This window comes from Eleutherodactylus coqui, chromosome 5 (assembly GCF_035609145.1).
Source record: "Eleutherodactylus coqui strain aEleCoq1 chromosome 5, aEleCoq1.hap1, whole genome shotgun sequence".
NCBI classification, from domain to species: Eukaryota; Metazoa; Chordata; class Amphibia; order Anura; family Eleutherodactylidae; genus Eleutherodactylus; species Eleutherodactylus coqui.
The window spans coordinates 33,320,522-33,332,734 of NC_089841.1; the positions used below are offsets into that span (position 1 = coordinate 33,320,522).

At 48.8% G+C, this 12,213-nt stretch overlaps 2 protein-coding genes across 3 annotated transcripts in view; both read right to left on the reverse strand.

Moving 5' to 3' along the window:
• Nucleotides 1-12,213, reverse strand: part of LOC136629139 (oocyte zinc finger protein XlCOF6-like) — a 913,937-nt gene that overhangs the window by 651,694 nt on the left and 250,030 nt on the right. The gene's annotated exons all lie outside the window — the stretch shown is intronic.
• Nucleotides 1-12,213, reverse strand: part of LOC136627174 (zinc finger protein 271-like) — a 45,421-nt gene that overhangs the window by 18,300 nt on the left and 14,908 nt on the right. The window contains exons 4-7 of the mRNA XM_066602108.1: nucleotides 2,695-2,789; nucleotides 2,391-2,570; nucleotides 2,185-2,308; nucleotides 2,040-2,104 (exon numbers count right to left, since the gene is read on the reverse strand). Of these exons, the coding sequence (XP_066458205.1) occupies nucleotides 2,040-2,104; nucleotides 2,185-2,308; nucleotides 2,391-2,570; nucleotides 2,695-2,789 (464 nt within the window). The remainder of the gene's footprint in view (nucleotides 1-2,039; nucleotides 2,105-2,184; nucleotides 2,309-2,390; nucleotides 2,571-2,694; nucleotides 2,790-12,213) is intronic.

Here is a 12,213-nt window from a genome sequence, read left to right on the forward strand (position 1 = left end):
AGAATACAAATAATACTAGCCACAAATCGGCAGACTGTGATCTTTGACTATCTCACTGCTTCTCAGGGTGATATGTGTCAGGTGGTTGGGCCCACGTGTTGCCATTATATGGAACCAAAAGGAGCTCTCTAAATAACAGTATCAGTAGGCAAAGAAGAACTGATGAAGGAAAAGTGTCGGAAAGCACCTGCATCGGATAATGATTTCTTTTCATGGTTGAACCCTACAAATTGGTTGAAGGGAATTTCCAGAATTCAGCAGGAATCTGAATGATTATTGTTAAGTGTAAATGTATGCCCCGACTGAATGACCAACAAGAATTTGTTCGCTTCTGATTCATCATGCAGAAAACTGAACATATTGGCCCTTGTAAACAGGCAGTCATTCACTTATGAACGACTGCCCTTTTTACTGTGAATGGAGGATTGATGGCTCAGAAAAGCAGAAGACAAAGCAGGGACAAAATCTGAACATTGAGGTAGGGCCTGGTAAGCATCAGTCAGTAGACTGCACTGCATGGAAGTGACTGCAATATGCATAGGAAATACTCAGAGACATTTGGAGCACAACAGCAAAGCAGATGAGGGGTAGAGGGATGAGAAAATGTGTTTTTTGCCAGAGTGGTGCTTTAACCCCTTGAGTGGCACGCCCGGAAATTTTCCGGGACGAGCTCCACTGCTCATAGCAACATAGCCCGGAAGATTTCCAGGCTATGTATCACTATGGGAGCTGCAGAGCACAATGCCACAAGCTGTGACAGTGTGCTCTGCCTGCACAGACCCACAGAGAACAAAGCAAGGGCTTTGAAAAACCAGCAGAAGATATTGCCGATATGCCGGCAATCTCTTGCTTTGTTTACAGGTTGCCATAGAGACCATCGGCTTGTCAGAAGCAAGCCGATGGTCTCTGTGGCAGGGAGAGCTTGGTGCTTGGCTGTGAGAGGACAGCTAGGTACTAGCTCTTACAGCAGAGATCAGAGAAAACCTCCGATCTCTGCTGTGTTAACCCTTTAAATGCTGCAGTCTATGTGCCTGCAGCATGTAAAGGACTGTCATTGCAGCATGTAAAGGGCTGTCACCATCGGACCCCCGGAATGTGATCAGGGGGTCCTGATGGGTCCTTGTGGAAGTCCCCTAAAGGGACAAAAAAAAAAAGGTAAAAAAATAATTAAAAAAATAAAAACGCTTGTCTCCCTTTACTTTGTAAAAAATCAAAAATACAATCACACATGTGGTATCCCTGCGTCGTTATGACCCAGAGAAGGAAGTTAATACATTATTTAACCCCTTAATGACATGGCCCCTTTTTTTCTTTTTTCCCCATTTCTTTTTTTCCTCCCCCCGTTTAAAAAAATCACAACTTGTCCCGCAAAAAACAAGCCCTTATATGGCCATGTCAATGGAAAAATGAAAAAGTTATGGCTCTTGAGACGCAACTGCAAAAATTAGTTGAAATTCAATGATTAGACCATTTTAAAAAACCTGCCCTGGTGGGCACGACAGGGTGGTAGGAAACCCGCCACTCAAGGGGTTAAGGGGGAAAAAAAACAAAGTTTTTTTTGGTTTTTAAATATAACTTTCAGCTGTGATTTCAGCTTTAGAAATGTTCCCCGCATGTATTACAGAGTTCAAAATTCTATTGAAGTGTTAACTTTTGGCTTGATGAGCAACAGTGAACCTTGATCATTGTTTCCCCAAAGCCTTTATTTAATGCAGACAGACTAAACAGCAGCTGCCAGACCAGAGCTTCAGACTAGGTGATTGGAATGCCTGAAAAGATACTGCCTGTCCAGAGGCCAATAGGAAAGGGGGGGGGGGGGGTCACTATTACTATACAGTATTACAATTGGCCCTTTGAAGGCAACCATAATGCTGATGTGGCCCCCTGTAAAAATGAGTTTGATACAACTTATCTAATGTCTCTAGTCAGTGGTAATCCTGCCATCTCCACCGGCCTCATCACACAAGTAGAAGACATCTAATAAGACTGAAGACAAGAGCTTCACAGCCTCTACAGATCAGAGGGACATCTCCATCTACCTGATGGTCCTGTGGAAGAAGAGGACGGGGACATCTCTCTGGTGGGCTTCTCTTACTGGATGGAACTGGAGGAAACAGACAGACACTGAAGTCATTCTTTACATACAGATAATAAAGTCCCCGTGTATTTAGTCCTGTCTATTACCTGGTGATGGGAGCGGCTGGGGGGTCTCCATCATGGCGTCCTTGTATAGATCCTTGTGTCCTTCTAAATACTCCCACTCCTCCATGGAGAAATAGACAGCGACATCCTGACACCTTATAGGAACCTGACAACACAATATACAGTCATTACCCAGAAGCCTCCAGTGCTGTTACTGTATAATGTCCCAGCATTCCCTGCAGCGTCACCTCTCCAGTCAGCAGCTCAATCATCTGGTTGGTGAGTTCTAGAATCTTCTGTATATTGATGTCCTCATGTATCAGGGGGTGAGGTGGGGGACCCGTGATTGGGCTCAGGGTTCTTCCCGATCCATCACACACAGGGGCCCGACAGCCATCACTAGGGGTCTTCTTCACTACTGTGTAATCCTGTATATGGAAAGACATTAATAAATATCACGGCAGACATTTCCAGAGATGATAACCTGTCCGATGACATCATCTGTTATTACCATAGATAGGAATGGTGTAATGTGACATCAGAATCACTCACCTCCCCAGTAAACTGGAAGATTATCTCTAGGCTGAGATTTAAAACACGTTCTGCCAACTTGTTGCTGTCCTTTAATGAATCAATCATGTAGAGACCTGAATGGAAAGAATAGGAACCAAAAAAAAACACACAAAAAAAAAACAAATTTACTGGAGATAAAAAAGGGTAAACATGCTTGAATATGATGACAAAGAAATTCAAATCTTCTAGGATCTCTCAAAGCGTATGCTTGATTTACGAAGACAACTCCAACCTCTCACGCGAGTTCTGAGAGAGAAAAAAATTCCATACAAGTGGCTTTTTCCCTTTGTTTGGTTATATGAAGCTACAAGAGAACCTGGACTATTCGAACACCAGAAGACTTAACTTTGATCCTGAGCAAATTGGATCCCTTTACCTGCCCTTTCAAAGTCAGAAAACTGGACTCAAGTCACACCAAATACACTAAACAAGTGAGAAGATTGGATCCTGATCCAAGAAGAGGATATACATCAGAAAATACCTAAGGTCCTTTGTTATCTCACATTACTCAAACCACCATTTGTAAGCTAATGCTAGCTAGTTTGACGTTAGACCCTCCTCAGCTTCATCAGCCAGAGCATTATAATACTGCTCCCTGTCTTTCTGAGCCTTTGCCCGGAACACACCCTTCAGCCTCTTACATTCCGCTTGGTCGTTTTTGAGGCAGGCTTTCGCCTTCGCTTCAAGGACCTTATCACGTGACAAAGAAATGATGTCACTGATGTAACGCCTCCTACTGGCTTCGCATAGCATGTTATTAAAGATGGGATTTTCATTATCATCTCTCGCCCACTTCTGAATCGTTTACCTGTGAGCGCTATATCCATTTTTTATTCCTTATGGTTTTAATATAAAACAGCATCCTTTGCAGATAATGTGCTCCTTATTCTCACTAACCCCCTCAAATCTCTCAAAACCCTATTAGAAGAATTTGAAAGTTTTAGCCAAATCTCCAACTTCAAACTAAATTTTACTAAATCTGAACTTATCAATATAAACATAGACAAGACAACCTAGCCAATCATCCCCTTTTAAAAACACCCATGTCTACATTACATATCTTTGGACAAAAATATCCCCCAATATATCTAACTTATATGACCAGAATTTCGTTCCCATTCTAGGAAAAATAGAAAGAGACTTAAATGCATGGAAATCTTTGCAAATTTCATGGTTCGGCAGGAAAAACCTAATAAGTATGGTAATCCTCACGAAAATCCTCTACCTCCTACAAGAACTACCTATAGATTTTTTCAACAAATTGAAGACCTTGATCATTATATTTATTTGGCAAAACAAAGGCCCCAGAGTAAAATATACAACTTTAATCAAGCATAGGAAACTTGGAGGTATTGGTCTACTTTCAACATCTGGCCTGGACAACCCCTTACAATAAACCCAATCTTAAAGAGACAGGAAATTCAATAACAACCCTCTCCCTTAAAATATGGCAGAAATTCAACAAAACACTAAGATTAATTCCAAATATTAGTGGATATACACCCTTCCTAAACCTCATACCCAACAAATTTAAACTTCTTGGGGATGCTTGATAGCATATTTTTAATATCTCCTCCACTTGTTCTCTGGAGTTATATGAAAATAATATATTTCTTTCCCAAAACATTCTTAAAAATAAACTTGGACTTCCTCATCTTAGCGACAAAGACTTTCATATTATTAAGGACTAGAGATGAGCGAACACCAAAATGTTCGGGTGCTCGTTATTCGGAACGAACTTCCCGCGATGCTCGAGGGTTCGTTTCGAACAACGAACCCCATTGAAGTCAATGGGCGACCAGAGCATTTTTGTATTTCGCCGATGCTCGCTAAGGTTTTCATGTGTGAAAATCTGGGCAATTCAACAAAGTGATGGGAACGACACAGCAACGGATAGGGCAGGCGAGGGGCTACATGTTGGGCTGCATCTCAAGTTCCCAGGTCCCACTATTAAGCCACAATACCGGCAAGAGTGGGCCCCCCCCCCCTCCCAACAACTTTTACTTCTGAAAAGCCCTCATTAGCATGGCATACCTTAGCTAAGCACCACACTAGCTACAACAAAGCACAATCACTGCCTGGATGACACTCCACTGCCACTTCTCCTGGGTTACATGCTGCCCAACCGCCCCCCCTCCCCCCCACAGCGCACACCAAAGTGTCCCTGCGCAGCCTTCAGCTGCCCTCATGCCACGCCACACTCATGTCTATTTAGAAGTGCGTCTGCCATGAGGAGGAACCGCAGGCACACACTGCAGAGGGTTGGCACGGCTAGGCAGCGACCCTCTTTAATAGGGGCGGGGCGATAGCCCACAATGCTGTACAGAAGCAATGAGAAATAGAATCCTGTGCCACCGCCATCAGGAGCTGCACACGTGGGCATAGCAATGGGGAAGCTATGTGCCACACACTATTCATTCTGTCAAGGTGTCTGCATGCCCCAGTCAGACTGGTAATATGCACCTTAACAGTAACCTCGTTGGTGGTAATGTGGTGGTGACTGCGGACCTAGTAGCACGGTTGTATTTTGTTGGTTTTCGGAATGTGGCCAGGATTAAGTGGGCCGTGGCGGGGGGATGGTGTGGGGGCTCTCTTGTTGTGTCGGTAAAGGTGAAATTCTTGGACTGCCACCAGACGAACCAATGCAAAGGCATTTGCCAAGAATGTTTTCCCTGTTGGAGGAGGAGGGGGATGTTTTTGAGGCACTACGTGTCCTCTCCACGTGTCCGTGGTTATATGCACCTTAACAGTAACCGCGTTGGTGGTAATGTGGTGGTGACTGCGGACCTAGTAGCACGGTTGTATTTTGTTGGTTTTCGGAATGTGGCCAGGATTAAGTGGGCCGTGGCGGGGGGATGGTGTGGGGGCTCTCTTGTTGTGTCGGTAAAGGTGAAATTCTTGGACTGCCACCAGACGAACCAATGCAAAGGCATTTGCCAAGAATGTTTTCCCTGTTGGAGGAGGAGGGGGATGTTTTTGAGGCACTACGTGTCCTCTCCACGTGTCCGTTCCATGTCAGCAATAGTAGCACTCAGGACAGGCCCCATTAACAATTCTGAAGCAGCAGTATAGCGGGAGCGCAGTCTTCGTTCCATGTAAGCAATAGTAGCACTCAGGACAGGCCCCATTAACAATTCTGAAGCAGCAGTATAGCGGGAGCGCAGTCTTCGTTCCATGTAAGCAATAGTAGCACTCAGGACAGGCCCCATTAACAATTCTGAAGCAGCAGTATAGCGGGAGCGCAGTCTTCGTTCCATTTCAGTAGCCTTAGTATAGCCAAGGCACAAGTTACATTTATGTAGCTAAACTGTAGGCCAACCCCACACACCTTTCTGTACCATGAGTGCAGGCGAAGAACATAGAAATTACTATGATTACACTGTAGGTGAGGGCCCCAAAAAATTGGTGTACCAACAGTACTAATGTACCTCAGTAAAAATTGGCCATGCCCAACCAAGATGGCAGGTGAATCGCTTTGGTTAATGTGGCTTAAGTGGTAACTAGGCCTGGAGGCAGCCCAGTGTAACGAAAAATTGGTTCAAGTTAAAGTTCCAACGCTTTTAAGCGCATTGAAACTTATAAAAATTGTTCTGAAAAATTATTTGAGTGAGCCTTGTGGCCCTAAGAAAAATTGCCCGTTCAGCGTGATTACGTGAGGTTTCAGGAGGAGGAGCAGGAGGAGGAGGAGGAGGAATATTAGACACAGATTGATGAAGCAGAAATGTCCCCGTTTTGGATGGTGAGAGAGAACGTAGCTTCCATCCGCGGGTGCAGCCTACAAATTGCTTACGTATCGCTGCTGTCCGCTGGTGGAGAACAGAAGTCTGGGGAAATCCAGCCTTTGTTCATCTTGATGAGTGTTAGCCTGTCGGCACTGTCGGTTGACAAGCGGCTACGCTTATCTGTGATGATTCCCCCAGCCGCACTAAACACCCTCTCCGACAAGACGCTAGCCGCAGGACAAGCAAGCACCTCCAGGGCATACAGCGCTAGTTCAGGCCACGTGTCCAGCTTCGACACCCAGTAGTTGTAGGGGGCAGAGGCGTCACCGAGGATGGTCGTGCGATCCGCTACGTACTCCCTCACCATCCTTTTACAGTGCTCCCGCCGACTCAGCCGTGACTGGGGAGCGGTGACACAGTCTTGGTGGGGAGCCATAAAGCTGGCCAGGCCCTTAAAGACTGTTGCACTGCCTGGGATGTACATGCTGCTCGATCTACGCACATCCCCTGCTACCTTGCCCTCGGTACTGCGCCTTCTGCCACTAGCGCTGTCGGCTGGGAATTTTACCATCAGCTTGTCCGCAAGGGTCCTGTGGTATAGCAACACTCTCGAACCCCTTTCCTCTTCGGGAATCAGAGTGGGCAGGTTCTCCTTATACCGTGGATCGAGCAGTGTGTACACCCAGTAATCCGTCGTGGCCAGAATGCGTGCAACGCGAGGGTCACGAGAAAGGCATCCTAACTAGGGATGAGCGAACGTGTCCGTTACGGACACATCCGCACCCGGACACCGGCTTTGCCGAACACTGCAGTGTTCGCGCGTAAGTGTCCGGGTGCCGCCGGGGGGCGGGGAGATGCGCGGCGGCGCGGGCGGCAGTAGCGGGGAACAGGGGGGAGCCCTCTCTCTCTCCCTCTCCCCCCCACTCCCCGCCGCACCCCCCCGCGCTGCCACGGCGGCCCCCGAACTTTTTCGCCCGAACACTGAAGTGTTCGCAAAGTTCGGTGTTCGGGCGAAAAAGGGGCGGAGCCGAACGTGTTAGCTCATCTCTAATCCTAACATGCCAGGGTACCTGTACGCAACACATGGCTGTCTTCACTAGGAAGATCACTTTCAGGATCCTCCTCCTCCTCCTCCTCCTCAGGCCATACACGCTGAAAGGATGACAGGCAATCAGCCGGTGTACCGTCAGCAGCGGCCCAAGCTGTCTCTTCCCCCTCCTCCTCATCCTCCTCATGCTCCTCCTCCTCCTCCTGTACGCGCTGAGAAATAGACAGGAGGGTGCCCTGACTATCCAGCGGCATACTGTCTTCCCCCGCCCCCGTTTCCGAGCGCAAAGCAGCTGCCTTTATGGTTTGCAGGGAATTTCTCAAGATGCATAGCAGAGGAATGGTGACGCTAATGATTGTAGCATGGCCGCTCACCACCTGGGTAGACTCCTCAAAATTACCAAGGACATGGCAGATGTCTGCCAACCAGGCCCACTCTTCTGAAAGGAATTGAGGAGGCTGACTCCCACTGCGCCGCCCATGTTGGAGTTGGTATTCGACTATAGCTCTACGTTGTTCATAGAGCCTGGCCAACATGTGGAGCGTAGAGTTCCACCGTGTGGGCACGTCGCACAGCAGTCGGTGCACTGGCAGCTTAAAGTGATGTTGCAGGGTGCGCAGGGTGGCAGCGTCCGTGTGGGACTTGCGGAAATGTGCGCAGAGCCGGCGCGCCTTTACGAGCAGGTCTGACAAGCGTGGGTAGCTTTTCAGAAACCGCTGAACCACCAAATTAAAGACGTGAGCCAGGCATGGCACGTGCGTGAGGCTGCCGAGCTGCAGAGCCGCCACCAGCTTACGGCCGTTGTCACACACGACCATGCCCGGTTGGAGGCTCAGCGGCGCAAGCCAGCGGTCGGTCTGCTGTGTCAGACCCTGCAGCAGTTCGTGGGCCGTGTGCCTCTTATCGCCTAAGCTGAGTAGTTTCAGCACGGCCTGCTGACGCTTGCCCACCGCTGTGCTGCCACACCGCGCGACACCGACTGCTGGCGACATGCTGCTGCTAACACATCTTGATTGCGAGACAGAGGAGGAGGAGGAGGAGGAGGAGGGTGCTTTAGTGGAGGAAGCATACACCTCCGCAGATACCACCACCGAGCTGGGGCCCGCAATTCTGGGGGTGGGTAGGACGTGAGCGGTCCCAGGCTCTGACTCTGTCCCAGCCTCCACTAAATTCACCCAATGTGCCGTCAGGGAGATGTAGTGGCCCTGCCCGCCTGTGCTTGTCCACGTGTCCGTAGTTAAGTGGACCGTGGCAGTAACCGCGTTGGTGAGGGCGCGTACAATGTTGCGGGAGACGTGGTCGTGCAGGGCTGGGACGGCACATCGGGAAAAGTAGTGGCGACTGGGAACTGAGTAGCGCGGGGCCGCCGCCTCCATGATACTTTTTAAGGACTCCGTTTCCACAACCCTATACGGCAGCATCTCAAGGCTGATGAATTTTGCTATGCGGACGGTTAACGTTTGAGCGTGCGGGTGCGTGGCGGCGTACTTGCGCTTGCGCTCGAACACTTGCGCAAGCGACGGCTGAACGGTGCGCTGAACTACACTGCTGGATGGGGCCGAGGACAGCGGAGATGAGGGTGTGGGTGCAGGCCATGAGGCGGTAGTGCCTGTGTCCTGAGAGGGGGGTTGCATCTCAGTGGCAGGTTGGGGCACAGGGGGAGAGGCAGGGGTGCAAACCAGAGGCGCTGAACGGCCTTCGTCCCACCTTGTGGGGTGCTTGGCCATCATATGTCTGCGCATGGTGGTGGTGGTGAGGCTGTTGGTGTTGGCTCCCCGGCTGAGCTTTGCGCAACAAAGGTTGCACACCACTGTTCGTCGGTCGTCAGGCGTCTCTGTGAAAAACTGCCAGACCTTAGAGCACCTCGGCCTCTGCAGGGTGGCATGGCGCGAGGGGGCGCTTTGGGAAACACTTGGTGGATTATTCGGTCTGGCCCTGCCTCTACCCCTGGCCACCGCACTGCCTCTTGCAACCTGCCCTGCTGATGCCCTTGACTCCCCCTCTGAAGACCTGTCCTCCTGAGTAAGCGTTGCACACCAGGTGGGGTCAGTCACCTCATCGTCCTGCTGCTCTTCCTCCGAATCCTCTGTGCGCTGCTCCCTCGGACTTACTGCCCTTACTACTACCTCACTGCAAGACAACCGTGTCTGATCGTCATCGTCCTCCTCACCCACAGAAAGTTGTTGAGACAGTTGGCGGAAGTCCCCAGCCTCTTCCCCCGGACCCTGGGAACTTTCGAATGGTTGGGCATCAGTGACGATAAACTCCTCTGGTGGGAGAGGAACCGCTGCTGCCCAATCTAAGCAGGGGCCCGAGAACAGTTCCTGGGAGTGTTCCCGCTCCTGAGCAGGTGTTATTGTAGTGGAGTGAGGAGGCTGGGAGGAAGAAGGAGCAGCAGACAGAGGATTCGGATTGGCAGCAGTGGACGGCGCAGAACTGCGGGTAGACGATAGGTTGCTCGAAGCACTTTCTGCCATCCAGGACAGGACCTGCTCACACTGCTCATTTTCTAATAACCGTCTCCCGCGTGGACCCATTAATTGGGCGATGAATGTGGGGACGCCAGAAACGTGCCTCTCTCCTAATCGCGCAGCAGTCGGCTGCGACACACCGGGATCAGGAGCTCGGACTGTGCCCACACCCTGACTTGGCCCTCCGCGTCCTCGGCCGCGTCCACGTCCTCTAGGCCTACCCCTACCCCTCAGCATGCTGTATTACCAGTGATTTGATTTCACAGGCAGGAAATAAATTGGCGCAAGACTGCAGGCCAAATATAATTTTTGCCCCTTTTGGAAAACGAAAGGCCCCACTGCCTCTAGTGAATGAATTATCTAAGTTTAATAACTGTGCTGTGTCCCTGCTAATGTGTCACAGAACGTGAAGGTAGCAGAGTTATTATAACTCTTGGAGAGCAGGTATTTTTTTCCCAATTAAGGAAAGCAAATGGCGAAGCCAGCAGTAAAGCGTAGCTGGGTGCGTCTGATTTAGCAATGTTGTTCACGCAGCTCACACGTCTCCACCGCCCTTAGGACGGACAGAGGCTGGACAAATAGATTTGTTTTCAGTTTTTTTCCACCAAAAGGCAGCACTGCGTATATTCAATGAACATGAGAAGTTTAATAACTGTGCTGTGTCCCTGCTTATGTGTCACAGAACGTGAGGGTAGCAGAGTTATTATAACTCTTGGAGAGCAGGTATTTTTTTCCCAATTAAGGAAAGCAAATGGCGAAGCCAGCAGTAAAGCGTAGCTGGGTGCGTCTGATTTAGCAATGTTGTTCACGCAGCTCACACGTGTCCACCGCCCTTAGGACGGACAGAGGCTGGACAAATAGATTTGTTTTCAGTTTTTTTCCACCAAAAGGCAGCACTGCGTATATTCTATGAATAATAACTGTGTTGTGGCCCTGCCTATACAATTCTTTCCCTGCAGTATCAATGGAGGGTGGAATGCTCTGCAGAAGCGATTTTGAGAAGCAAAAAAAAATGCAGCACAGCTAACAGCAGCCTGGACAGTACTGCACACGGATAAATATGGCCCTAGAAAGGACCGTTGAGGTTCTTGAAGGCTACACTCACTCCTAACACTCTCCCTGCCTATGCAGCACTTCTGTCCCTAATGCCAGGTGCAACGCTCTGCAGAGCCGATTTTGAGAAAAAAAAATTTGCCACTGCTAACAGCAGCCAACACACAGCTATCAGTGGCCCTAATAAGGACCTTTGGGGGGTCTTGAAGCCTACACTAACTACCAATTCTTTCCCTACAGCAGCTCCGGTACAAACAGCACTGTCCCTCATCTAACTCACACCGCATCTGAGGCGAGCCGCGGGAGGGGCCGACTTTTATGTTCGGGTGACACCTGATCTTCCCAGCCACTCACAGCAGGGGGGTGGTATAGGGCTTGAACGTCACAGGGGGAAGTTGTAATGCCTTCCCTGTCTTTCAATTGGCCAGAAAAGCGCGCTAACGTCTCAGGGAAGGAAGTGAAAATAACCAGAACACCGCATGGTGTTCGTTACGAATAACGAACATCCCGAACACCCTAATATTCGCACGAATATCAAGCTCGGACGAACACGTTCGCTCATCTCTATTAAGGACTCATTCTCCCTATATCAGGCAGATATACTTAACACTAACCATGACTTACTTTTTCATAAATTAATGTGGAAGGATTATCTAGAATTTACCAAACCCTTCTGTACAACAAAGAAACACCCTCCTATATAGCTAGTTGGGAGAGAGATTTAGATATAGCCTTCTCTCCAGAAGTGAAACAAATCTTACAAAACTCGCACTCAAGCCTAATATCCATGCGCTTTCAGGAACTAAACTACAAGATCATATCAAGATGGTACAAAACCCCCGAACTTCTAATCAAAATAGATCTAAGCTACTCTTCACTCTGTTGGCGATGTCTCAAAACAAAAGGCACATATATACATATATGGTTCTCCTGCCCTTTACTTCAACCCTTTTGGTATGCCTTGCAAACTAGGATTAATTCTATTTTAGGAACCAAAATTACTAATCACCCCAAAACTACTACTATTAAATTTGAATCCAGCTATTGGCAACATGGGAAAGACAAACTTGCTTCCATTCCTCATAAACGCCGCCAAAGTATTAATTCCCAGACATTGGAAAGATACAGATCCCCCCGCCATTCAGGAGTGGTACAATGAGCTAAATACCATGAGCAGCTATGAAAAAACTAGATGCCTCCGAGA